Genomic DNA, 26,909 nt, shown 5'->3' on the forward strand with positions numbered 1-26,909 from the left:
CAGATTTATCACCAATGTCAGAGTCATGAAATCCACTGATTGGAAAGTTTGATTCTTCCTAATTTCCATCTTAAGTGATAAAGTGTTGCCTATCAGAAAACAAAGCTAGGAAAATAAATGTTTTTAGTATCATAGATGGTGCTCCCTCCTTGGGATATACATGTAATGTCAATTTTAAACAATTTCATATCTCAACACAATATATTGTACTTTAGAAACCACCAAAGCTTTGTTGATAATGGTGCTGTTTCTTTGTTTAAGCTACGGCAGTCAGGAGGGGAGGTTGAAAAGAAGCGGTAAGGCTAGTTGAGAGGATATTTCAGTTGAGAATATTTCCCACCAAACCCAAGGGCATCCTATATATTTATCCTTGTTCCACTTATTTCTGCAGCTGATTTGTTCAAGGGGACTGTGCTAAATAATGTTGAGTTTCCTAGGGTTGCTTAGTAGGAGTGTAAACCTCAATAAACAGGCAGGGGCAATGCAGAAGACTTAACTGTGATTCCTAGGCTGCGTAGCCGAACCACTGAAGGATGGGAGGCTTATCAGAATTCAGCATCTAGTTAACCAGAGAACAACTGCAGCTCAGTCAATTGTGTAATAACTAACAATCATATGCAAAGCTTCCCTAGCAACTGATCTGTTTGGGACTCTTGTGGAGCTTGAATAAGCTTAAATGAATGTATCTGTGTAATCCCTCTGAAAACAAAATGGGCATACTTCTCCATGCTACTGAATGGAAAACCCATGTTGCAAAAGACACTTGTAATAATCACATCTATCACTGTCAAGCCATAATAGATAGAAATTCAGTTCTCCTGACTCTATATGATTTCTTTCCAGTGGAGAAATATAAATGCCAGCTGAGCAAACATGATGGGAATTTTTAGCACTGTAAGTAAGGCCTTTTTATTTTCTTCTCACATCTAGAAATGATCTTATGATGATCATGGCATGGTATTGTAAGCTATTAGAGATCTGCATTGGCAAAATATTGACCTCTCTGAAGCATATTTTACTTTTTTGATCAACTGCCCTCATAGACGCTGTACTGTTAGCATTCAAGTATATGAGAAAGTAATAAAGGTTGGTTAGGAGAAAATGCTGGGGAAACTCATTTTAGGTTTAGGAATATGTTTTGTATCAATACAGCAGAAATCATGAACTATAACAGCTGCAGTTATTAGGTTAACTAAATAATTTGCTAGCAGAGAAGAATAAAGGCTACTTTGAAAGGGGCGTGAACACTGATAAATACATTTGAAATGAGCTTTTAACTTGTTTGTACGGAACTTGGCTTAGTGTAATAGAATCATAGAATTGTAGAGGTGGAAGAGACCCTAAGGATCATCTAGCCCAACCACCTGCAATGCAAGAACATGCAGCTGTCCGTTCTGGGGATCGAACCTGCAACTTTGGTGTTATCAGCACTACTGAGCTATCCAGCACATGGCCAAAACTGGAGATATTCTGCCCTGAACACAGTTCATTCTCCAGCAATGAAGAGGCATGTATGAATTAATTGCTGCCACCAACAGTGCAGGGAAAACATAGTGCTGACCTTCTCTTAAATTTACCTATGTACGTCTGGTTATAGCCACAGCTAGTTTCATTCTGCAACAGTAAGCAAATTATGAGAATACAGCAAAGAGTACGGATTTTGACTTCATCACATTTCACTTGCTTACTTTCAAAAGAATTTTCAAATTCAGCAGGTTGGACTAGATAACGCTTGCGGGTCCCTTCAGACTCTATGAGGATATGAAGTGGCTAACATGGAAAAGAAAGTAGGGAGGGAGGTTCTGAGCTCATCAGGAAACTTCAGTGCAAATTTTCAAACATTTCCCTGAAAATATATACAAACATAGCTACATTTCTCAGTAGCAAGTAATGCTTAAACACCAAAACGTATTGACAAAGATGAAAACTAAATTTCAGAATTTTTTTTTTTAAGTTGGCTTCTTCGTGAAAATAAATATGATAGCTAATTTGCTTTGCTTTGCTTATGACCAGAAGCATGTTATGCATTGTATATGTTTGTCAACTGGAAGTTGCATAAGGCAAAAGTTAATTTCGCTATGTATTTTAAAGAGGTTTCTATAACCACTAAGAGTGGAAATTGTCTGAAAATTCTGTTTGGCATGCATGGCACATTTTTGTGTGGCTACTATAACCAGGGGTGGGGGTGGGGAATGTGGTGATATAACTTATTTTGTTAGCCGTATAATAATCAGTTGTAAAGATCGGCTAGAAACTTTGGTGGTTACTTTTCTCTTTGGACTAATATCAAATTGCAAATCCTTTTTGGAATCAAAGCTCCTGTGTCCTTAGCTGCTCTCCTTCCTGTACTTCGCTCCTGTTGGGATGCAGAAGTTCAGAGTTTTGTGCAGCTTCTTATATTGGCTTGTGGCAACTGTGGGCCTGTTCTCCTGCAAAGTTTCTGTGTGGGCTGTTTACGTTTATACAGGGGTGGAAGGAATGTAAGTATCCCATGCTTGAACTTGGTGTTCATTATTAAACAGCTGCAGCAAGCATAGCTTTCTCTTTATCAACCAGTGATAATTAGCGTGACTGTTTTAAAGGAGGCCTCAGAGACTGTTTTGAATGGCAACTCGTCTTTCACCCATTAGAACAAAGTACTCTTCCCTCGCCACTGGTGGTTTTTGGTAGACTTCAGGTTAAAAGGTGGAGGTCCCAAATAACTGTGACTCCTGGATGAACCTCTGCATTTCTGTAAACTAACAAATGCTAGCCTCGATGGAACTCGAGGAAGAAGGTGGGGTATAAATAAACATATATATATATATATATATATATATATATATATATATATATATATACTAATAATATAATAATATTCTTATTTAGAAAGTAAGCAAACATAGAACGTAAAAAAATAAATGCATGCATGCCTGCCTGCCTGCCTGCCTGCCTGCCTGCATTTTTATTTTTTACAAGGTTTTACAAGGTTAGTTTAATCTTTTATAAGAACAAGTGTAATTTATAAATGCCTTTATAATGGACACAAACTCAACTGCCTTTATTTTGTTTGTTTGTTTGTTTGTTTGTTGCTTTGGCAAATACCAAATGTTGCTTTCCGTATCAGATTCCTTAAAAAGAAAAAAGTGTTTGTTAGGTTTTCAGATACAAGTATGCAAACAACCAAAAGGAGTTACAGGTGGGTAGCCGTGTTGGTCTGCCATAGTCAAAACAAAATCGAAAATTCTTTCTAGTAGCACCTTAGAGACCAACTGAGTTTGTTCCTGGTATGAGCTTTCGTGTGCATGCACACTTCTTCAGATACACTGAAACAGAAGTCACCAGATCCTTAAATATAGTGGGGGAGTGGGGAGGGGTATTACTCAGAAGGGTGGTGGGAATGGGTGATAGGCTGATAAGTGTGGAAAACCTGTAGACGACTCTAAATGGCTGCAATTAGTCTTGCAGGGAAAGGCAAGGGGTGAGATGGCTAAAGATAGCTTTGTTATGTATAATGAGATAAGAATCCAATGTCTTTGTTCAAACCAGGTTTCTCCATGGTTTTAAGTTTGGTGATTAGTTGCAATTCAGCCACTTCTCTTTCCAGTCTATTTCTGAAATTTCTTTGTTACACACTCGCCACTTTGCTGGGCATTGAGAAAAGCTAGATTCAGAACTTAGCAAGGTTTGGCTTCCTTTTGGGGTTCCTCCACCTGATGCTTAACAGTGGTGGTTGTTTTTTTTTGTAATAATTGTGTTTAGTTACAAAGATAGTATAGGTGGAAGCAAAGAGGCTAGCACTCCTAGCATGAAGTAAACCCATTGCCCCACATCAGATCCCCAAAGGGGAGGTACTTGCACACCCTTAGGTGCCTTCTGCTGAAATGTTACCACCCCTTCTTTGCACAGCTTCCTAAAATAAAAGCTGTAGCTTCTGTTCACACACTGACTAGCAGAGCCGCCCCACAGCTCTGCTGCGTTTCCAGAGCCTCTCCCCTTGTGAAAATATCGGCTGCCCATCCTGAAAAAATCAGCCTCTATAAAGATATATTTCCCGAGGGTTGTGTGCCATCTATCAGGCAATTTGCCTGACAGAAGGCATGGCTAAGCCAGCATTCCTAACAACATTTTCAAAGGGAGAAGCCATAGCTCTTGTGTAACTACTTGGTCTCCTAAACCCTTAGTTTGCAAAGAGGTTTCTGAATTTCCAACCTTGTGACCTTTATTCATGCTTTTTTCCTTTTAATTTTCCTTTTAATTTTCAACCTGAGGGAGAGTACTGTGAGATTCAAAGACTGGTTTATTATTGTGTGGCATTCCTATTAAAATATGGGTGCTGCAGTTTGGGGTCCCCCCCCCTAAGGAAATGACACAGCTGCCTATTTGTCTCTTGTTTGTAAACGGAATGAAAATTTCATGAAACATAGTTTCCATAAAGTATTTAAGAAAGATTGAGAACAACATAGGAATTTGTGTATAACTTAGGGCATGTAGCAAAACATTTCTTAGGAAGTACAAGAAAATATTTTCAAAATACCGTATTTTTCGCTCCATAAGTTCCTCCTCTGTGCCGCCCGCCGATCCCAAAAGCAGGGAGCCGCCGTTTGTCCGCAGACAGCTTCCGGATCGTGTGGCCAGCATGTCAGAGCCACTTCTGGCGAACCAGAGCAGCACACGGAAACGCCGTTTACCTTCCCACCAGAGCGGTACCTATTAACCTACTTGCAATTTGACATGCTTTTGAACTGCTAGGTGGGCAGGAGCTGGGACCGAGCAACAGGAGCTCACCCTGTCAAAGGGATTCGAACCACCAACCTTCCGATCAGTTTAGACCACAGTGCCGACCTTCCGATCAGTTTAGACCACAGCGGCACCCGCGTCCGATGCTGTGTCAAGTACATCTGGAATATAACACCAGTCTGGGGAAGCCCAGAATCAGTTTGAAAGAGATCAAAGTATGCAAGTGAGAGAAAATTTTTTGTTCCTGGTGTGTTTTCTGGTTTTCTACCTTGCATGCCATTATTCTAGGGAGTTTTTAATTGAGAGGTGCTAGGACTGAACCCTGCCTGGAAATCAAATGTTGGGAGCCATTGGGAAATGGCTACTTGTTGGGATTAGGACTTAAGAAGTAGAAGTAAAAACTAGGAGTTAGCAATTTCCCACTCCAAGGAGCACATGGTGGTAAGAAAATATAGTTGCATCCTACAACCCATGTGCCAGGAACTGGTTGTTTAGATTTTTCACAACCTTGACTCTGCATTAAGCCCTCTGTAGTGGTAGTGGTGTGTTTGAGCACATTCTGAACTGTGTGTTGTGCCTTTTCCGTTCATTTGTTTTTAATGAATTGGCCGCCTCTTGTTATCTTCCGGCAACTCTGATTCTCAGCTTGTTGCCCTTTGGACCATGAGCAATATATTTTGCATCTTTTGGAGTTGAAGGGAAAGGATGGGGGAAGGAACAGTGGGAGGTGTTTATGCTTACAGAGGCATAATAATGAAACAGAAAGCCACACTGGCAGAAGAGCTCTAAATTAGTTTGTTTGGGGCCGGTGCCATATATCCAGTGCCTTCTCTGTATTCTCTACTAATCGCAGAGAACCTAGAAGGACAGAAAGTGAAAGAACTAAGGCTCCTGGGTTTGCTGTGTGTGCCAGAGTACCTAGAGAAAGCTACAAGCGATGGCTAGCTACTACTCAAGACAGTCCTTGTGGAACTCTGGTTGTGGGCAGTGTTTTATGTGAAACACAGCAAAATTTCTCACCCAGTTGTTACAGAGGGAACCCACTTCCTGCTTTTCAGGGTGAGGAGTTGGCCGTCTTTCAATCGTTTAGGGAGGTGGGGTTAATATTAAAGGAATGTTAAGTGTGACGAGAACTTTTATATTCCTTGTTTGCTGTGTTCAATATTTCAAGCTCTTGTTTCATGGCACCTTGATTTGAAGGTACCCACCACCTGTTCGACAGCATGTGGCCATTGGGGTTTGTGTGCTGGATTATTTCCTTCAACTTGGGTTTTTAAGGAATTTTCAACTAGGTCTTGTCTATACACCTGCACATTGTCCCAGGTGTAATTGTAAGCACTTGGAGACCTTCAGATTTAATTTGCTCCGGACTGCAATATCTGCTTCTGCTTCTTACCTCTCTTAGATGAGTGGTCTTAAGAAAGGCTTTCTTTCAGCTGGAACTGAGTCCTGGCACCTCTTTGGTGAGTTCTGGCACCTCTGTAGCGTTGCAGCATGGTGGCATGTTACTCCCCCCCTTAAAAAAAGGTCAGCACCTGTTTTTGGTTGTTACTTTTTATTGGGTTTTATAAACAAGAATAATGTTATACAAACAAGTATACCAATTTTCTCATGTCGTTTGTATATCACAAAAATAATAAATGTGGAAAAATATCTGCAACATATGTTTCATTATTAGCGGTCACTGTACAAGTTCTTGGTTCATGAATTGGTTTAAACAGTTAAGAAGAAAGAATTAAGTCTATTCTGTTGAGAAAAGGGAATGAGAATTCAGAGCTGTCGAAAGTAAATTATACCTTAAAACTGAAAAAACAATAATCCTGAGATGGTTGTTCTGAAATGAACATGCAACAATAAAACTGTGGCAGAGCTGGGAATAAGCCACAGTTGGGTATTCTGGAACAGACAGGTAGCATTAAAAGCTGTTACCTGAGAAGCATGATTATTTAAAATTTATCTTTCGGCATGAAGTGTCCAAGCAAGTTTAAAATGCATTGATGCGGATTAATACAGTAGTTTGTAACTTTCTGCTGCAGATTTTCCAGTCCCTAAAGGTTGAGAGATTCTTGCAACTGAGAAGGGAGGTATCTATCCAACCTTTTAGGCAGTGTGAATGCATTTCCGAGCTTTGTATACCCTTGGAAGGATCAGGAGAATTGTGCAGTATGCAAAGTATGAAGGACACAGATAGAAATGGGAGGAAGGAAGGAAGAAAAGGCACATAAAATAATGAGGTGGGGGTGGCAAAGAGGAAAGCTCAGTCCAACGGGCAAGATAAGGAAATAATGTGGAAAGTGAGAGAGGAGCAAAGGAAAAGCAAGGAAGTGTGCCAGTTGGCATCCCGTGACTGCGTATTAAATATCTGAACTGGAGAAGCAAAATAGATGGAAGTGACAGCAGATTTCAGCTGACGTCGTTTTAGGCTTTCTGGATTTTTTTTATTTTGTTATTTTGTTATTGAATTGTATTATTCTGTCTTGCATGCTTTTTACTCTTCAAAATTAGAGCCTTGTAATCTTTAAGCAAAACAAAGTTAATCCTTAAACCAAACAATAAAAGAGGGGAGGTCAGAAAAACATATTATTACAAAGCAGACAGAGCAGCTCCTTGCCTCCTTATTCTTACTTTCACGCAGTCTGCAAATTCTCTTCATTCCCTAGTTAGTTAGGAAAGGAACAAAAATAATTACCCTGTATTAAGGATTGCAGTTTTTCTCCGGTTGAGAATTGTAGCTCAAGGATTGTGGCAATATAATATTCATTAAGAGTTATTTTGTTTATTTAAATTTCTATCCTCGTCCTTCCTAAGAACTCACGGCAGGTGTCAAAAGTTTCAGGGGAGTGTATGCGTGAGAAACGAACCATCAATTAAAATTATTCCAGTTCTTGGCCCGGTTGTTAGAATTTAACGCAAACAGGGAAGTGTTATAGTGCTTCCAGAAGGTATTTATCCGAGAGTTATTTGGAGTTTGATTCTTCAGAACTCACACAATCCTGGGGCAGCCACTGAGAACTTATAAATATGGATTTGAATATAGTAGAGCCAACAAGTTTCCACAAAACAAAATATAACATCTTGAGGATGCTGTCTCTTACCTATGTAGAGCCCACGCTGTTGGTGGCTTTGTGTTGTTGAATTGTGCTCAGAAAGTACCGGGAAGCCAGTGCAGATATTATAGTATTGATGTTTCAGGCTTTAAACAATACTTTCTGGTGGATATTCTGCAGGTGGTAGAGCATCCTGAGACTAGCCAGTGGCCATCGGAGCATGCACACGTGTCTATTTTAAGTGGCTTTTAAATGAAAAAAGTGTATCATCTGAGCAGAATTCCAGCAACTTTTGTTCTGAATTTTGTTTTATTTTCCATTCTCCTAGCCCCATCTTTCCTTCGTTCCTTCTAGCCTTTTCCTTTCCCACAGAGCAGAATGGCTTTTTCTCTTGTGATCTCAGGTCAGCTGCAACTACGTAGATGGGAATTAGCTAGCAGCGCTGTCTGTTTAATGGCCCCTATCTTTGCTGCTCCTCTGCTAGGAACTGCTGCTTCTCACAGTTAGTAGCAGCTCCCTCATCGAGAGCTGTGCAACTTCCAAGAAAAGGAGGAGCTGGCATACGCAATCTGGAAATCCATCTTTTGTAGCTTCTCTGAAGACTCAGAAGTCGCAAGCGGCAGAAAGGCTCTCTACAGCTGCTTGCCCCTCTTGTGGAAGTCAGTTCCCATTTGAAAGGTGTTTCTTGTCATGTCTTTTTGTCAGTAGTTGCTGAGGTTTAAAGTACTGAAAAGATTCAAGATTATCTTTTTTTTTGCGGGAAAGCATTTTTCACCTGCAACATCCCAAGATGTGTGTTTTTATATATCTGTTTTTAGTACTGCCTCCATCCGCAACGGACAAATTGGCTGCATTAGGGCTTAGTGTACAAGGTGGGTTTTGTGTCCAGAACTGCCAAGTAGGACTAAGTGTTTAAGTGGGTTGATTTTATTCATTTGGGAGGGGAGGGGGACACATTTGTGCAACTAAAAAAGTTTCAGTTAATTGGGCAGCAGATTTTTTTTAAAAAAAAAAATACTTTCAATAGAAATACATGTTAAACCCCGAAGTGCAAGCCCCATCTTAAAAGAGGCAGTAAACTTTTTCTCCCACGTGGGAGGAAATGCCTCTTATATAACAATAGCTGAAATAGCATGTGTGGGCATAATAGACAAAAAAACAAAAGTTATTCTTGCTTCTATATTATTGGTTTTACCCATATAAAATATATGCAGATTTAATCCGCATGTTTGACTAAAGCTGCAACCCCAATCATGTCTCCTAAGAAGTGAGTCCTTGCGGTTGTTCATACCTATCTCAGGAGAAATCATGGGAGTTGTAAAACACAGGCTTTTTCTTGAACTGATAAACTGACCATAAAACTCATCAGATTTTTCTGGTTTTAGTCTTAGATAGCAAAGGCCAGAACTGTTTAAACTTCAACAAAAGTGAAAGTTATAGTAGTTGTTGGTGTTTAGTCGTTTAGTTGTGTCCAACTCTTCGTGACCCCATGGACCAGAGCACGCCAGCCACTCCTGTCTTCCACTGCTTCCTGCAGTTTGGTCGGACTCATGTTGATAACTTCGAGAACACTGTTCAACCATATCGTCCTCTGTCGTCCCCTTCTCCTTGTGCCCTCCATCTTTCCCAACATCAGGGTCTTTTCCAGGGAGTCTTCTCTTCCCATGAGGTGGCCAAAGTATTGGAGCCTCAGCTTCAGGATCTGTCCTTCCAGTGAACACTCAGGGCTGATTTCCTTAAGAATGGATAGGTTTGATCGTCTTGCAGTCCATGGGACTCTCAAGAGTCTCCCCCAGCACCATAATTCAAAAGCATCAATCTTTGGTGATCAGCCTTCTTTATGGTCCAGCTTTAACTATATGGACCTTTGTCGGCAAGGTGATGTCTCTGCTTTTTAAGATGCTGTCTAGGTTTGTCATCACTTTTCTCCCAAGAAGCAGGCATCTTTTAATTTCATGACTGCTGTCACCATGTGCAGTGATCATGGAACCCAAGAAAGTAAAATTAGCAGTGATCACAGATAGAGGTTTAAACAAGCAGCCAGCAAATTTCATATTTTTTTCAGAAACCACCCCCCCCCCCCTTTTAAGCAAGTTGGCGAATATGAGGGTTAATACAGTATAAGAAAATTGACTGGGTATGTGATACCCCAAAATGAATTGGGTGGTGTTACTTAGGGCCAAAACACCATTATTAAATGCAACTGTGGAAGATGAACACTGAGGAGGGGCTTCTTTCCTTTCCAACAGCTTTTCTGTTTGAAAATTGCTTCTCCTTTCCTCTGCTCTCCATGCCCAAGTGCTTTTATCTTCAGGGGTACCTATATCTTTTCCCTCACAGCAGGGAAAAACAGCTGGGGGTTGATGTTAGTTGAAAATTTACAAGAGGGGGGAGGATCCTGTGTAGGATTTGTGCACAGATTAACGGCTTCCTTTGCAAGAGTTAGTAAATCAGTGCTCACTCCTACTCCATTTGTCTTCTTGAGTTACTGTTGCAGCAGAAGTAGTTTTTCGAGGTTCCTTTGTAATACGTTTCCGTCTAAAGCCACGTGAGATTGTTATAATACTTTTCATTCCGTGTTGTATTTTTCTTTATTATGCTAGTAAATAGCAAATGTCTTTCTAGGTTCTAGACAATCCTTTACTTTTTAGTTGTGAAATGAACAAAAGAGAAAGCAAATAATGGCTTTGTCTGTCTTTCCACCCAAATGCATCCTCAAGCCTCACCTCAGCAGTGTGCTATTAAGCGTTCTTTTGCTAAAAGTAGCATCAGTGAGACCAAGCTGTTTATCATTATGCATAATACCCTGCAAAAAGAAAATGTACAATTTGCTGCTAAGATCTCTTTGTCTCAAACTTCAGCCCTTTTGCTGCAATCCTGTGCTCACTTTCTTGGGTGTACGCCGCATTGAACTCAGCTGGACTTGCGCCTGAATAAAATGCAAAGGCAGGTTTAGCCATGGCTAAGTTGGGGAAGGGATCTGTAGAAGTGTTTGTGGCTGCTCAGTTTTGAACCATTTTCAAAAAAATTGGTTCAGCCCAAGTTTTCAAAAAACACACCCTAAGAATGAGGCATAAAAAAACATGCTGGGGTGTGTATTTTGATGTTTCTTGTCTCTCACCATTCTTGGCTCAAAGGGCATGAATATCTTTCTGACTTAACCTGAAATATTATCATGTTACCATGTTTTCATATGGAAAATATAAAATTGCAATACTTTTTGTCTTGATCAATGGGTTTTGTTGTGGTTTGTTCTTTTTATAATAGTAGTCCTCAAGGGAAATTAAAGGCACGAGCTAGGCAAACCCAGGCAAATGTGGAGGTGTCTCATATGCCACAATAAGGTGCCCTCATTCCCACTGGAATTTATGGTGACAGAGCTGTTTGAGGCTCAGATAAGAACTGCTTCACACATTATGAACAGCTGGGGCTTCCCATTTTATACATGCATTCATCACAAGTGCTGGTGAACATAGTCTTTCCTCTAGGGCATCGTTCGAAATTCGCCAAAAGCAGTTTGCACCTGACTATCAATCACTTCCAACCAGTGCTTTTTTACTTTTTAAAAAAAAATATGTTTAGGAGTACTCTCATTTTCATACTCCTATTGAAATACTGCCCCTCAATGAAGCCAAACTTAGATTCACGAAATGTTTAGGGGTATGCGTATCCCTGCATCCCCCCAGAAAAAAGCACTGTTTGCAACCAAGTGAAGTTGCCTGGGCGCCAGGATGTCACCCGACATCTCCACCATCTGGAGGTACATGTCTCAGGATCCTTGGATCTTGGCTGTTTTCTCATACTAGCAACACACCCTGTATAATTCCATTCATATTTTATCTGTGCAATCAGAAAAAAAATGGGAACCAAAAAGTCATATTAAAAAAAAAGACTTTTGTCCCACATGGCCCAAAAAAGGCATTCCGTTTTAGCGACTGTAACCCTGGTTTAAGGAGCCTTGTCTATATATCTGAGTTTCTAACACTGCTAAAGGGAAATGATACCTATATAGGTGTGTGATGGTCAATGTATTGGGGGGCGGGTGGGGCTCATTTGCTATAGCATTCCAATTTTTATCCTGTTCTGCAAAATTATACTCCACTTCCTCTTGTTTTTGTGCCTTAATCCCCCCTCCTCTTAATATCACTGGAAATAATTGTTTTTTTTAAGCATCTGTAGCAATGTATATTTCAGAGGATTTGCTTTGCATTTCTAATACCCTTCTTTATCTGTTTTAGCATCTCCCTGTATTCTTCCCAGTGTTCTTTACTTCCTATTTTCTTGTAAGTATAGCGTATTCTTTCCCCCCTCCCCTTGTTTCCTATTGATCTGTTTAAACACTTGGAGTTGTTTTGAACCTGCTCCTGACTTTTTGAAGAAAACATTTTAATTGCCATGTAAATCTAGCCTGGCATATATATACACATATATATATTTCTGACAGGAATTGCCAGTGTTTGTTTGAGATTGTTATGTGTAATATGTTTTTCACATCCAGTTATCACAAATTGTACAGTGCTCCTCCAGTAGTAATTAAAATTGATTTCCACATGACATTGTAGCTGCTCTAGTGTATTGTTCTGTTCCTAATTTATTTATTCTGTTTTTGTTCAGTAGTTGAAATCTCCTGTATACAGGTGGGTCCATGGCATGTATCAGGAAGCACATTATTTCATCTTTTTATTTGTGTGTTTCACCTAACTCATTCATAATATCTACATCATACATACCACACCTAAAATCCAATTCAGTTAAAAGTGGACTGAGACATGTATACAGTACCAATATGTGTGCATTACTTAATTCCTGCATTTTACTACTGAAGTTAAGAGTGTCCAGTCATCTTAGCTTCTTGACTTCAGTACTGTTTTTTTATTCATTCATTCATTCATTCATTCATCCATCCATCCATCAGGAACCTCTATTGCAGGCTTCCTCAACCTCGGCCCTCCAAATGTTTTCAGACTACAATTCCAATCATCCTTGGCCATTGGTCCTGCTAGCTAGGGATCATGGGTGTTGTAGGCCAAAAATATCTGGCGGGCCGAGGTTGAGGAAACCTGCTCTATTGTTACAAATGCATAGGTGCCATCTTCTAGTTTTATGCTGTTGTAGACTCTAGCCCGTGAATAGTTTATGTTCCCATGCAAGGCTGATGTGACAGTTCAGGTTTTCCCCTAAACACTGGCTATAAGTGAGTAGTCCGGATAGTGTATCTAAATATATTCTCAGGTGCATATGTGGTTATAAAATAATGTCCTGACAACATGTTTCCACTTAGTGCTCAAATAATTTGCCATCAGTGTGTTAAAAAAGTATTGTGGGAGATAAAGAGCATTTTCAAACACACTGGTATCTCCTTTGTATCTTTAACGTGTTGAGTGTGGCAAAATCAACTATGAACAGCAGCTCCTTAAAACCTGACATTGCGGTGAAAGGATGGCACATTTTCCCTGTTAAACCATTTACGTACTATACCCACATCAGTTACACTTCATTCCTGCAGTTGGGAATCATTCGTGGAAATTTCCCAGTGTGCATTAGTGCAGGAAAGTCTTGATGTGTTTTTTAAGGGATGTCTGGTGTCTTTTTAAAGGGTGTCTGGGCCATTTTCAAACAATATTTAGATGCTTAAACCATAATCCACCTCTCTCTGCTCTTTTCAGGAAGATGCTACTAAAAAAATGGGTCTCTAGAGCGGAAACATGACCCTGAAAAACTATAGGTACTTCCTTCACATATGCAAGAAGTACCTGTGATTTTTCAGGGACATATTTCCTTTCTTAAGCCCCAAGTGTTCATTTTATGAATAACATATTTCGGAAACAGTAGTAAATGTCAAAAGTTTTCACTGACGGATGCATATATCCTAAGCAACCTGCTCCTGCACTCAGAGAGAGGATTGTGGTTGTACATTATGGAACATGTAGCCATCATACAATTAACCTAAAAGCTGTTCAGGTCTTGCCAAATCTGCCTCCAGGCAAATTACCAAGCTACAGTTTGACACGTAGGCAGCTCATTCAAGACAAGCAGCTGAGTGGCAAATATCTGGCCACCTACCTACCTACCTACCTACTCACTGGTGGAACTTACCTTAGCTGCAAGCGAAAGTTGCCATAATCATGTTTCTAGGGCTGGATCCAGTGATGTCCTTGAATATGTGGGAAATGCCCTTTGTCTATAAAAGGGTGGTCTCTACATTTTGCTAGTGTTGTACCAGATAAGTGAAACTATATCCAAATGTTACAGGTAGGTAGCCGTGTTGGTCTGCCATAGTCAAAACAGAATAAATAAATAAATTCCTTCCAGTAGCACCTTAGAGACCAACTAAGTTTGTTCTTGGTATGAGCTTTCGTGTGCATGCACACTTCTTCAGATCCAAATGTGTTGTTCTGCTTCCACAGACTCTAGCAGTAGCAGAATCATGATTCATTATTCCTTTATACAATTTATATACCCCGCAACTGCAACAGTCTTTAAGCAGTGCGGAAAAAATAAAGTATAAAAATTAGTTTAAAACTGTAAAATCAGACTTCTAGGCCCTCCTTTTTATATATCTCGTTTATTTGCAGAACAGCACTATTTTCCTTCTGCTTGTGGTTCTCTGCCCTTAATTAGGGAACCCTAAAAACAAGGTGATTGTTTGTCTCGGCTGCATGTTGTTGTAGGAGGGGAAGTGTTTTTTTTTTTTTAGAATGATAGAAGAGGGCAAGCAGACCAGGTAGTAGGCTAATCACTGACTGATGGTGATATGGCTGTCATACTGAAATAGATGGTGTGCAAGCTTCATTCCTTGTTTGTGCCTTGTGGCCATGTTCTGACATAATGCTAATCCATGGTTTTGTACTATAAGAACAAACCTAGCCTCCTTCCATGTTTGCATGTTCCCACCACACAAACACACATACACAGCAGGGTGGAGGTGTTCAAAAGAATTTGCTTTTAGTTAATCACAATTCATTGTTTTGTCCAAACCAGTAACTGTGATTAATACTTACTGTGGTTAGTTTAAACAAGCCAGCTTCATAAATCACAGTTCAAAGCTGGCTTGTTTTGAAACTAACCATAGTTAGTATTAAACCACAATTCCTAGTTCAGATGAAACGGCAAAAGCATCCAAACTATTCCAGCCATCCGGTGAATTTAGTTGAGGAAGAGGTTAGTTCACGTGGTGTCATTTTCCAAGCAGCAAAACCACTTTGGACTGATAGACACACAAGTCTATTAGTCCTGTTACAAGAAACCTTTTCTGTTGTCCAAAAGCAGAGGAAAAATATTGGCTCTTGAGCAGATTTCTCCGAGCTGCTAGAATGAATTGGCTCTTCATAGGATATCACAGTTTCTTCGTCAGAGCCATGAGTGAATAACCTAACTACATTGCTTATAACTTACATGCATATATTTAGGGGCAGGGAACGGTTTGAGTGTGTGTATGTTATATAATGTCAGGTTATTGATCTAACATATTTTAATCCAAGGCTTCACTTACCAGAACCCCAAATGGACCAATTGGATTGCAGCAATTTCGTTTCTAGCCTACCTGATTAATTTTTACAGCTTTAATATATTTGTTGCACAACAGCAACACCTGAATGGTATTATTTAGATATCTGTTTAATTTGGATTAACACCTTCATCTTCATACTATAAATATTTGTTGAGCACATTGTAGTGAGCGGATGAAGTCTTATTTTTTAGACATTTGTACAAACTATGCAATGCAGGTTTTCTTGCACTTCTTCCTGAGTATTTTCCTGTATGAGAAAAGGGTAGCAAATGTTGGTCAACTACTACTCTTGGGATGGAGTTTGTTTTTATTTCTCAAACGGAATTATGCACGAAGGGGGGACTTTAACAGTAATTCCCACTATTAATATTTTCAGATAGATTTTGCAAACAATAGCAGAAATATGGGAAGTTTGACATGGCATTTGTACCAGGCCCATGCAAACATGCACACTTGCAGATAGGAGCTTCCTGGTCTTTTTTTTTTATTCTAAACTCCTGTACTGCCCTGAGCTAAGCCAAGGTATTATCTGAATCCAAGTTCGTGGTTAAACTCGCTCTTCACCGGCTATGAGCTTTAGCAGAAATGGCACAATTTATAGCCCTATTCAGATGTTACAAGCTAGACCATCATAAACAAATTCTCTAGCAGCTGCTCCCATCCCCTCACCCCATCATTTTTTGTCACCTTCCAACTCATGGAACACAAACTTCTGCATTGGGGAGCCTATTACAACCATGGAGGCTCCCAAATATTTTCTAACTTTGTTTTTCTGAGATTTTAAATACTCACAGTTATGAAACACTTCTGCTACATAGATTTGCCTTTTGTGAATTGGATGTCAAATAGAATGGTGACGGGATGGAATTAGCACACACATCCCAACTGCTTCCCACCCCTCCCAAAAAAAGTGTTTTAGGTTAGCCTTATTCATAACGGCTGAAGAAGTATTTTACCTAAACAGGAATCATAGAGAAAATTGATAAATGCCTTTAATGTCCTTGAAGGAACACATGAGCTCAAGTGCGAATGAATGGGCTAAGAGCATTCAAGGTTAATAAAATGTAGTATAAAATTGAGGGAAATGATAAATGCAAATTAGAAACTGCAGAATTATAATTTAATGAAAAATCAGTATGAAATGTTGCATGTATTATGTTATAGTTTCAGAATTATATTCTGGCGAAGCTGTCAGATGTTTGACACACACATATTGTTGAAGAATTTTAGAAATATAATTAAACATACTGTATACACTTGCAATAGGGACACAGGTGGTGCTGTGGTCTACACCACAGAGCCTAGGGCTTGCCAATCAGAAGGTTGGTGGCTCGGTCCCAGCTCCTGCCAACCTAGCAGTTTGAAAGCACGTCAAAGTACAAGTAGATAAATAGGTACCGCTCCAGCAGGAAGGTAAACGGCGTTTCTGTGCGCTGCTCTGGTTTGCCAGAAACGACTTAGTCATGCTGGCCACATGACCCGGAAGCTGTCTGCGGACAAACGCCGGCTCCCTCGGCCACTAAAGCAAGATGAGCGCCGCAACCCCAGAGTCGTCTGTGACTGGACCTAATGGTCAGGGGTCCGTTTACCTTTTATACACTTGCAATATTATTGGACAATCAAGTATTAACGTTTCCCCTCAAAAGATAATAGGTGTGAGCATAAAAAGTATATTAGATTTTAACAGACCAATCCTAATGATGTTTATTTGCTTAAGCAAATCTTACTGGAGTCATTGGGACTTGCTTCCTAGTGGATATGCTTCGGTTTGCAGCCTTAGGTGCAGAAAGTGAGTCATAATGCTTTTCTCATCTGGAAGATTTTCATGATCTGTCATTAGATCATGGCAAGTATCTTTTCTGGCATTCATATAAGCAGTTGGCTAAGGCATAAGTAGTTCTTTGCTTGAAATTATTGTTGGGGCAAAGAACAAAAGCCTTCCATGACATCTAGTATCTTTTCTTATTTTGTGAAATTAAAACCAGCAACTTTACTTCAACTAGCACTGAAGAAAAATAAGAGGACTCTTTTCTGCCTACTGTACATAAGCAACCAAGAATACAAACGCTTTTTGGACTCCCATCTATAAAGCAATTAACATTTGCAGATGAGTTTGTTTGTAATACCACCTTGGCACCCTCTTACCTATTTAAATTGTTCCACACAAATGTAATAAAGCTGGAACCAGCTAAGTATAGGCACTGCTGCCTTATTGGTCCCAGATAATGAAGAATGCAAAGTAGGTGAGGTAAAAACCTTTATTAAAGCAATCCCTCATAATGCAAAGGTACAAGATATTCTGGCATAGAATAGCTCTGCAGCAATTGAAACCTTGTGTAATTTCAGATTTTCTGTCCACCCCACCCTCTTAACTGTAATAAGGGTTTCTTGTCGTCCTATGTTGAGGTTCCTGTAGAATTTGGATGTTTGAATGTTGCAGCATAAGTAGTGGCCATTTACTTTTAGATAGCTATAATGGAATTCATAGCATTGTTGGAACATATTACGCTCCATTCAGTAAGGATCTAAAGGCACAGTGAATGTAAAAGAGTCAAGTGATGCGATAAAAACTGGTTGTCTGATATAGTACCACTGTAGTATATTGTCTACCCTTGTGCACCTCAAAATTAGCTAGGGCATTCTGTTACTCTCAGCAAAAATGTGCTATAATAATGTTTCGCTTTGTAATAATTATTTAGTAAAATAGTAGTAGATAAATTTCCACACTTTGTTCACCGCACCTGCTGCCTTTCTGGTAAAAAATAAAATAAAGTACAAACTTGCTATGCACAGCAGTATAATCACTAGAGTTGTCCTCTACTGTAGCAGCATTGTACCCAATGCAGTACTAGATAGGGGCAAGAAATGCCACTGAAGGCAAAAAAATAATTTTTTTAAAAAAAATTGAGTTGGTGGTCACAGTTGCCAGAATTTAAAAGGGGGGGGGTCACAGCAGTTCTTTTTCAGTTGCACTGTGAACCTCACAACCAGTCTGACAAATGAGGACCCCAGCCTGCTAGTCTTGCCCACCCCACCCCCCCAGCCCCACTTGGACTTGTTAGTGTCCCCACATCCTACTGGAAAACGTTAACCCAGGTGCCCTGCAGCCGAGTGTCGAAACAGGAGAGGTTGTGTTACTTCTGTTATAGGCATATGATTGCAGGCTGCTTGGTTAACTGATAAAAGAGGCGAGGGGCGGATTGGGAAGAGGCAACACTAACAGGCTTCAACCAGTTTTCATTTTGCTGTCTTTTTGCTCAGCTGCTGGTACCTTGGGTTACAAACGCTTCAGGTTACAAACTTCGCTGACCCGGAAGTAGTTGCTCCGGGTTACAAACTTTGCCCCAGGATGAGAATGGAAATCGTGCAGCAGCAGCGGGAGGCCCCATTAGTGAAAGTGTGCCTCAGGTTAAGAATGGTTTCAGGTTAAGAACGGACCTCCGGAACGAATTAAGTTCGTAACCCGAGGTACCACTGTAGTTGTGAAGGTGGACTCATAGCATGACTGAAGAATGTACTTTGAGACTTCCTTTTATTCTGTGTCCAGTCCAAAAAAGCTATCCGAATTAAGGATAAGTATGCAGTATCCAGAACCCTGGAAGCTGTTACATGGGAAAGCTGAGTTATTGTGTTAAGCTTTCAGGAAATTAAGTTGAGAAGAAACTTATTTCAAACAAAAATGAAATTATTCATTGAAAAAATATCATCTAACACAGAAGCTATTTGGGTACATTGAACCTCATGATGTTAACAGAATGGAAAGCAAAACAGAAAACAAAATATTGGACTCTTACGGTAAATAATAGGAGGGGTCCATGTATCTCAGTAGCCACACTGAGCCACGAAATATGAAAGGGAGCAAAGTTGCAAGGCAGCTTTCCATCCTAAGTGCATTTCACTTGCATATGAATGAAAATTTCATTTAAATTTAGCTTGTTGTTTGGAGGCATGCAATGGAGAACGATACATGGTTATCTAGTAACAGAGGGTTATAGACATGAATGTGCTAAATGTTACACATCTGCTTCTTTTTCATACCTCATTGTGTTGCTACAGTAAATAAAACTAGAACAATGATTATTTGTCTTTTGATATCTAACCCCTCCCACCCCATGGGTTCAACATTTTATATATATTTTCCCTACCGTGTACTCCTAAGCAATCTCCCGCAGTTGTATTTCAGACACTGTTGCCTTTCCAGGTTTTCGTTATGGCATCCAAATTTCTGCTTTCGCTGTGGTTGCTTTCGGATTTTTGCCATTTGCATATTTTCCATGGGCAAGCCATTTAGGTAAGCTAAGCTAACAATGCTGATGTCAAACCATACCTCTGTTGAAACTTTTCACAGGTACATCTACCTTTATAGAAGCGTTGTCCACAAACGGTACCAACATACAGGCATCGGTAACGGGAGTGACAGCCAGCAAGCGAAGATTTATCGATGAAAGGAGGGACCAGCCTTTTGATAAAAGGCTACGATTCAGTGTGAGGCAAACGGAAAGCGCTTACCGGTACAGAGACATTGTTGTCAGAAAACAGGATGGCTTCACACACATTTTGTTATCAACAAAATCATCAGAGAACAATTCATTAAATCCAGAGGTTAGAGCCATATGTTGTTGTTGTTGTTGTTGTTGTTGTTGTTGTTGTTGTTGTTGTTGTTTGTTTTATAAAAAGCACTCTGTTTCAAAGATAATGTACAGTGATTTGTAAGCAAAAAGGACAGATCTCTCTCCCCCACCCAGTTTGGAATCTAAATCCAAAGACTGGATTTAGCAGAAGTGTGAGACCAGTGTAGCAAGGGATGAATGTGAATAAATGCAGCAATGCAAATATTTGGCAGTATCAATATGCTATTGTGCTTCAACAGCTCCTTCTTAAGTTATAGCTGGAAATAAAGATTATGACTGATTTCAAATAACACAACTCACCTGGGAGTAAGCCCCATTTAATTCAGTATGACTCTCTCTGAGTAGACATGTTTAGGATTCCCCTGTTAGTAAATGAAATGTAACTTCTTTAAGAAATGAAAAGTGGAGGATGGGGTGGGATGAAACTGAACTGGGCAGCTGACTCTGTAATTGTTGAGAGGTACACAGAGTGGTCCAGTCCACAGTAGCTCTGGTAGCGCAGGAAGGTTAAGCTTGGATACAGTTGGGAAATGACAATAAATAAATTAGATGAAAGGTTTTGTGGAGAATAGATTCTGAGGAGCAATTTGAATGAGAAGGAGGAGAGGTGGCTCCCTGTCCATTTTCAGAGTGCACATCCTGGGCACGCAGGCAGCAAGGCAAACTTAATGAGTGGAGTTGTTTCAGAGAACTAAAGGCCTTAGGGTAGTTGAGTGTGCTGGAGTTAGATGAACAGTAGCTATGGTCAGGGATGTTATGGGAAATACGGACCCATTGAGGCCTAATTGATACCTGCTGCTAAAACATAGCTTAGCACCACATGAACAAGCTAGAGCAAACTAAGGCCCGGAGGCTGGATCTGGTCCAATCGCCTTCTTGATCCGTCCTGTGGACGGTCCGGGAATCAGCATGTTTTTACATAAGTAGAATGTGTCCTTTTATTTAAAATGCATCTCTGGGTTATTTGTGGGGCATAGGAATTCGTTCATTTTTATTCCCCCTGCCCCCCTCAAAAAAATATAGTCCAGCCCCGCACAAGGTCTGAGGGACAGTGGACTGGCCCCCTGCTGAAAAAGTTTGCTGGCCCCTGAGCTAGAACAAGTCTGGGCAAAGCCTTGGGCTCCTGCAATCTGTCGTCGTCGTCCTCCCTTCCTCTTATGTAGCCAGGATGAGGATTTTGCCAGTGTTTAGTTTCACTTTGGTAGAAGCTCGACATGTCCTTGCATATATGAACCAGAGATTGTGTGCTACCATGAACAGTGGCCAGATCCAACACAAGCCAAATTCAAACCATGGGTTGTGAAGCTGGCTCATTTAATTAAAATGATCTGTGATTAGGCCTTTGATTCTTCATGTGCAAGAATCAAAGATCTGCTGGGTGTGAAGTCCAAGCAATGGCAAAATACGCCAGAGGAGGAAATGCAGTGTGTGTGAACTCAAGGCTGATTCTGGTTTGTGCACATAATAGCACTATAGTATGGTTTAGCATTGCATACTTTTGTAGCCAAAGTAGAGCAATACTCTTTTTCAGTACTGTATTGCCAACTACTGTGTTAATTTTCAAAATGAAAAATTAATATAGTTAAACATTAGCCTAAATGGAGTAGAATTAATGTAACACAGGTGCCAGTTTGAAACTTGAAATTATATTGTGATTCTGTTGTTGTTTCTTGCCATTTTTTTGTTTTGAATTTCCTCAGTTTTTACCTATTTTTAAGCTACTATGTTTGCTGAGACTTGCAATTTCTGGTTCTGATCTTAAGATAGTCAATGTTATTCTTAAAAAATAAATAAATCCTGGTTTGTATTTGTAGTGTATTACATTGTAGCTATGGTCAGGGATGTCATGGGAAATACGGACCCATTGAGGCCTAATTGGTACCTGCTGCTAAAACATAGCTTAGCACCACATGAACAAGCTAGAGCAAACTTTAATAATGTGAAAAGGAGAACTTTGTAATGAACTTTGTCTTAAATTTAGATTTTGCTGAACTGGTTGCATATGCCACCTGCTGTTCAGATCACAGAAATGCTATGTGAAGGCAAAATCTTAAGTTGCAATATTCTGCATCCTATTTTCATACATTTAATGTGTCTTACTTGCAGGTAATGAAAGAAGTCCAAAGTGCACTGAACACAGCAGCCGCTGATGACAGCAAACTTGTACTCCTCAGTGCCGTTGGCAGTGTTTTCTGCTGTGGCCTTGACTTCATTTATTTTATTCGACGCTTAACAGATGATAGAAAAAGGGAAAGTACTAAGATGGCAGATGCTATTAGGTTTGTGAAACTGTTTTTTTCCCATTGTGCATATCTAATTATGAGCTCAAAACATGCCACATATTTAAGTGCTAGAGTGTGCTATCAAAGGTACTGTACCTACTCACAACTGGTGTTTCCCCCCGCTCCCAATAGCCACCATACTCATAATAAATTAGACTGTCTATATGAATACACCATAAGGATGTCTACTTTTGAGTTGTATGTCTTCAAAGCAGCATTGTATGTTCAGAAGGCTCATGTTACAATGATAGAACTCCTAGCTTTCCTTTATGATCTCCCCCCAGCCTTATTATTATTATAGGAAGCAATAATAACAGTAGACAAGTTATATGTGTTGAATGTTTGAAAACTTCAAGTTGCCTTGAAACATGTTTGGCTGCACCATCTGCCCCAAACATTGTTTCTCTAAATAATTTTTGAGTGGTTATTTTTCATCTTCCATGGTGCACATAAATAGCACCAAACCATGATTTGTTGCTGCGTAAACATGGTCCTGTGCTCTCCCTGCCTTTCCTCTTTATTTCTCTCCAGGTTCAAACCATTTCTGTTTTTTTTGGGGGGGGGTTCATATGAAAAGCCACAGTTAGTTAACTGTTGCAAACCATAGTTAGTTAACAAAACAGGGTATCAAACCAGAATTCTTCATAACTAAAACTCAGGATATTCTGCAACCCCACAATTTACTCACATTTTTATTGATTTATTTATTAGATTGATATACTGCCCTTCATAATAAAATCTCAGGGTGGTTCACAGAATTTAATTTGTGCAGATTCGTTTATAAAGATTTTATTATTTTCCATATATAAACAAAAGAAAATACAAAAATACATGATAAACAACATACAATAAACAATAACAATGACAATAACAATAACAATAAACATAAAAAACACAAATACCTCACTAAACATACACCTATCTCTATCTTCTTATTAATTCTTTCTTCTTTACACACTTTTAGACTTCCCTCGTTCCCCCTCCTGCATTCAAAACTAATATATTTAAATTGGGTAGCTTTGTATCTTTTTCCATTAATCTTAACCTTGTCTCTCAGTAAACTTAAAGTTAATTAAACCAATATAATTTCTCCCTTTAACTCTTTATCTTTATATATTCTTACACATTCTTAACATTCACATCTAAACTTCTTCTGCACTATTTTATCTAACATAATCATGCTAAAGCCAATTCTGCTAGCTAATTCTGCTCAAATATTCAATTTTACACATTTGACTAAATATTCCTTAAATTTCTTCCAGTCTTGCGACACCTTCTCCTCCCTCTGGTCTCGGATTCTCGCGGTCAGTTCGGCGAGTTCCATATAGTCCATTAGCTTCATCTGCCATTCTTCTACTGTTGGGATCTCTTCACCTTTCCAGTTTCTTGCCAATAAAATTCTAGCGGCTGTTGTGGCATACATAAAAAATACTCTATCCTGACTGGGTATCTCTTCGTTGGTCATGCTCAAGAGAAATGCCTTCTCCATTACCTTCTTTAACTCATTATAAATCTTATCCCAGAAAGCATTTACCCCTGGGCACGACCACCACATATGATAAAAGGTACCTTTCGTAGATTTACATTTCCAACACACATCAGACATTGTAGGATTCATCTTAGCTATCTTAACTGGTGTTAGATACCATCTGTAGAGCATTTTCAGAATATTTTCTCTTAAACTATTACAAGCTGTAAATTTAATACTTTCTTCCACAATTTCTCCCAGTCATCCATCATGATGTTATGGCCCACATCTTTTGCCCAATCTATCATTGTCGATTTAACCAATTCGTCTTTCGTATGCCACTCTAGCAACAAATTATACATCTTGGAAAGGTTTTTAGAGTTCGATTCTATCAGTTCTGTTTCCAGTTTTGATTTTTCCATTTGAAAACCAATTTTCTTGTCTGCTTTAGATAACTCATGAATCTGATGATATTGCAGCCAGTCGGCGACTTCGCTTTTTACTTGATCATAGCTTTTCAGCTTAATCAACTCGCCTTCTTGCTGCAATATATCTGCATATCTTAACCATCTTGCAGACATGTTAGGTCTCTTATATGCCTTGGCCTCCACGGGTGAAAGCCATCTAGGAGTTTTTCTCTCCAACAAGTCTTTATATCTCATCCAAACCTGATACAGGGCTTTCCTAATTATATGATTCTTGAAAGTCTTGTGAACTTTTGCCTTTTCGTACCAAAGATAAGCATGCCATCCGAACATGTTATCAAAGCCTTCCAAGTCCAACACGTCAACATTTTCCAATTTGAACCAATCCTTTAACCAGCAAAAGGCCGCTGCTTCAAAATAAATCTTTAAATCTGGCAGGGCAAAGCCTCCTCTCTCTTTAGAGTAATTTGTGCAGATTCATCTTTATGAACGTAGCAATTAAAAAAAATTAAAAGGGGGGCAGAGAAAACACATTCTCTGCATGTCTTCATTTAATCTTATTTGAAAGATGCTTCATTATTTTCTATACTGACTTTTTCTAAAGTAAACCCACAATTTAGGTGTGTCACGGATCATGCCCAAAGCCCAAATGGCATATTGTAAAACTCATTGGATTCAGTGGCAGGAGGAATTGCCAATGTCATTTTTATCAGAGCTTTCCCCCAATGACAGTTAATTGCTTAATTCCTGGTTGGGAATTTGTACTGAAGGACAATTGGCTTATTGCAAGTGTTGAATCTTCTAAAAGAAAATGCCTTCTAATTTAGATTATTGGTTATAATCTGGACACTGTATCTTCCTCACCTGATCCTTTCAACCCCCTTCCGCTATCACCCAATAACATCAATGATGGTTCTGAGCCTTGTAAGTGATTTGCCATCCAACAACTTTATAGTCTTCTGTTGGATTTTGGTAAGAAAGTGGGGCTATGCTACCTAGGTTAATAATTGACTGCTATCACAGCAGCTTTGTTATGGAGGTGGCTACAGCATTTTGTTACTAAAATATGTATTTTCATTTAATATTTATTTCATTTCAGGAATTTTGTAAATACTTTCATTCAGTTTAAGAAGCCCATTATCGTAGCTGTAAATGGCCCGGCCATTGGACTCGGAGCATCTATATTACCTCTGTGTGATGTGGTTTGGGCTAATGAGAAGGCTTGGTTTCAGACTCCGTATACGACATTTGGGCAAAGCCCTGATGGATGTTCATCCCTTACATTCCCAAGAATAATGGGCCTGGCATCTGTAAGTAATCTGTAAAAGAAGTATGTACTGTATTTAATAATATTTCTAGCTTTGGTGCTCCCATTTGCATCTTGCATATCTAACATGACCTAAGCGTAACTCTAGTCTCACAATGACACGGCTTGCATGTAACAGTTAAGTTAAGCTATCACTTAGGGCAAACCGAGAAAGAATATTGTGGCTGCTTTGGTCTTCATCTGCTGTGGTGCTGTGAGATTAGCCATGATTTGGCATAACATGACACCTGAACCCAGGCTCACAGTTTGTCTCACTCCAGACAAACTGCAATGTGTAGCCAAGTTTGCTCTTGGTTTACGGCTTGTGGTTTGGAGGAGCAAAACTGCAAGCTTGGGTTCACACACACAGTCATCCTGCAAGTCTCACTGCTGGAAGTCTGGAAGAGGAGCAAAGTGACCATAATCTTTTTTCCAGGAGCTCACATGCATATTTGCACTACACCATGGTTTAGCTTAGCATTATGTGAGAACTGAGCCACAGTTTATTTAAGCAGAGCACTAAAAAGGAAAACTTTCACTGTCCTGCCTTATATATATTCCTCAAAATTAGTACACTTGAGCCAGTGCTCCTAAGGTCATTGTGTCTGCATTGAGGCTGTGTGCAATAAAAGTACATTCCTTTTTTAAAAACAAAACAAAACAATGCAGCATTTCAGCTGCTCCAATGCTAGGAAACCATTTTCTACAGTTCTGATATGTAAAACCTGAGTGCTTTCAGTTTGTTTTAGAATTTTGGCAGCGACTAACAATCTTTCAGTGTGCAAATATCTCTGGCTCTTGATCATTCATTGTCTGTTTGCTAACAGTGGCTGCAGTCCAGCATGCATTTTAGTGTGTTTAAATAGCATTGGTCCCAGCAGGACTTAAATTTTTGTGCCTGTTCTCCAGATTACTACAGAATACAGCTTGCAAGTTTATAAAACTATAGCGTCCAGTCCGGGTGAAAATAATAGTGGTTTTATTGGTGTTACATTTCTGAATCGCTTTCTGTTTTACATATTTTAATGATGCGTAAGGTAATATTTATAGGGAAACATGCTCTTGACAGTATGCATGTCTTCACACCACATTCATACCTTTCAGACATGCATTGTGCAGTGTGAGAGTGACATTGCATTCACATCTGTAATTTTGTATCCCAAGAAATTAACCCAATACTGAATTAACTATTTTAAGTCTGAGTAAACCAGATAACTTTCCTTAGTAAACAATAGCTTTATGTTGTTTCCCCCCAGTATGTAAGTTTGAAAGTGGCCTAAAAATGGCAATTCCTTCCTTCCTTGTATTGTTTTTACTGGGATATGGTACTTCTATTCCTGCCAAAGATATAATCCTCACTGAGTAATACTTAAATTGTAATTATAATTTCTTTGCTAAATGTTGGTATGCTTTTAAAGTATGTTAAGAAGAGAATCAGACATTCAGGAGAAAGGCAATAACTCTTTCCTGATCTTGGCAAGTTGCCTTTAAAGGACTGTACAGTGGCACCTTGAGTTACAG

At 39.5% G+C, this 26,909-nt stretch overlaps 1 protein-coding gene across 3 annotated transcripts in view; it reads left to right on the forward strand.

Moving 5' to 3' along the window:
- Positions 1–26,909, forward strand: part of CDYL (chromodomain Y like) — an 89,261-nt gene that overhangs the window by 49,164 nt on the left and 13,188 nt on the right. For 2 of the 3 annotated variants that reach the window (XM_033154501.1, XM_033154503.1), the window contains exons 3-5: positions 19,625–19,878; positions 22,014–22,186; positions 25,182–25,392. In XM_033154501.1, coding sequence (XP_033010392.1) covers positions 19,625–19,878; positions 22,014–22,186; positions 25,182–25,392 — 638 coding nt within the window. Of the gene's footprint in view, positions 1–12,004; positions 12,050–19,624; positions 19,879–22,013; positions 22,187–25,181; positions 25,393–26,909 lie in introns of all 3 variants that reach the window. The other variant, XM_033154500.1, reaches the window with a different exon arrangement.

Source organism: Lacerta agilis, chromosome 7 (assembly GCF_009819535.1).
Source record: "Lacerta agilis isolate rLacAgi1 chromosome 7, rLacAgi1.pri, whole genome shotgun sequence".
NCBI classification, from domain to species: Eukaryota; Metazoa; Chordata; class Lepidosauria; order Squamata; family Lacertidae; genus Lacerta; species Lacerta agilis.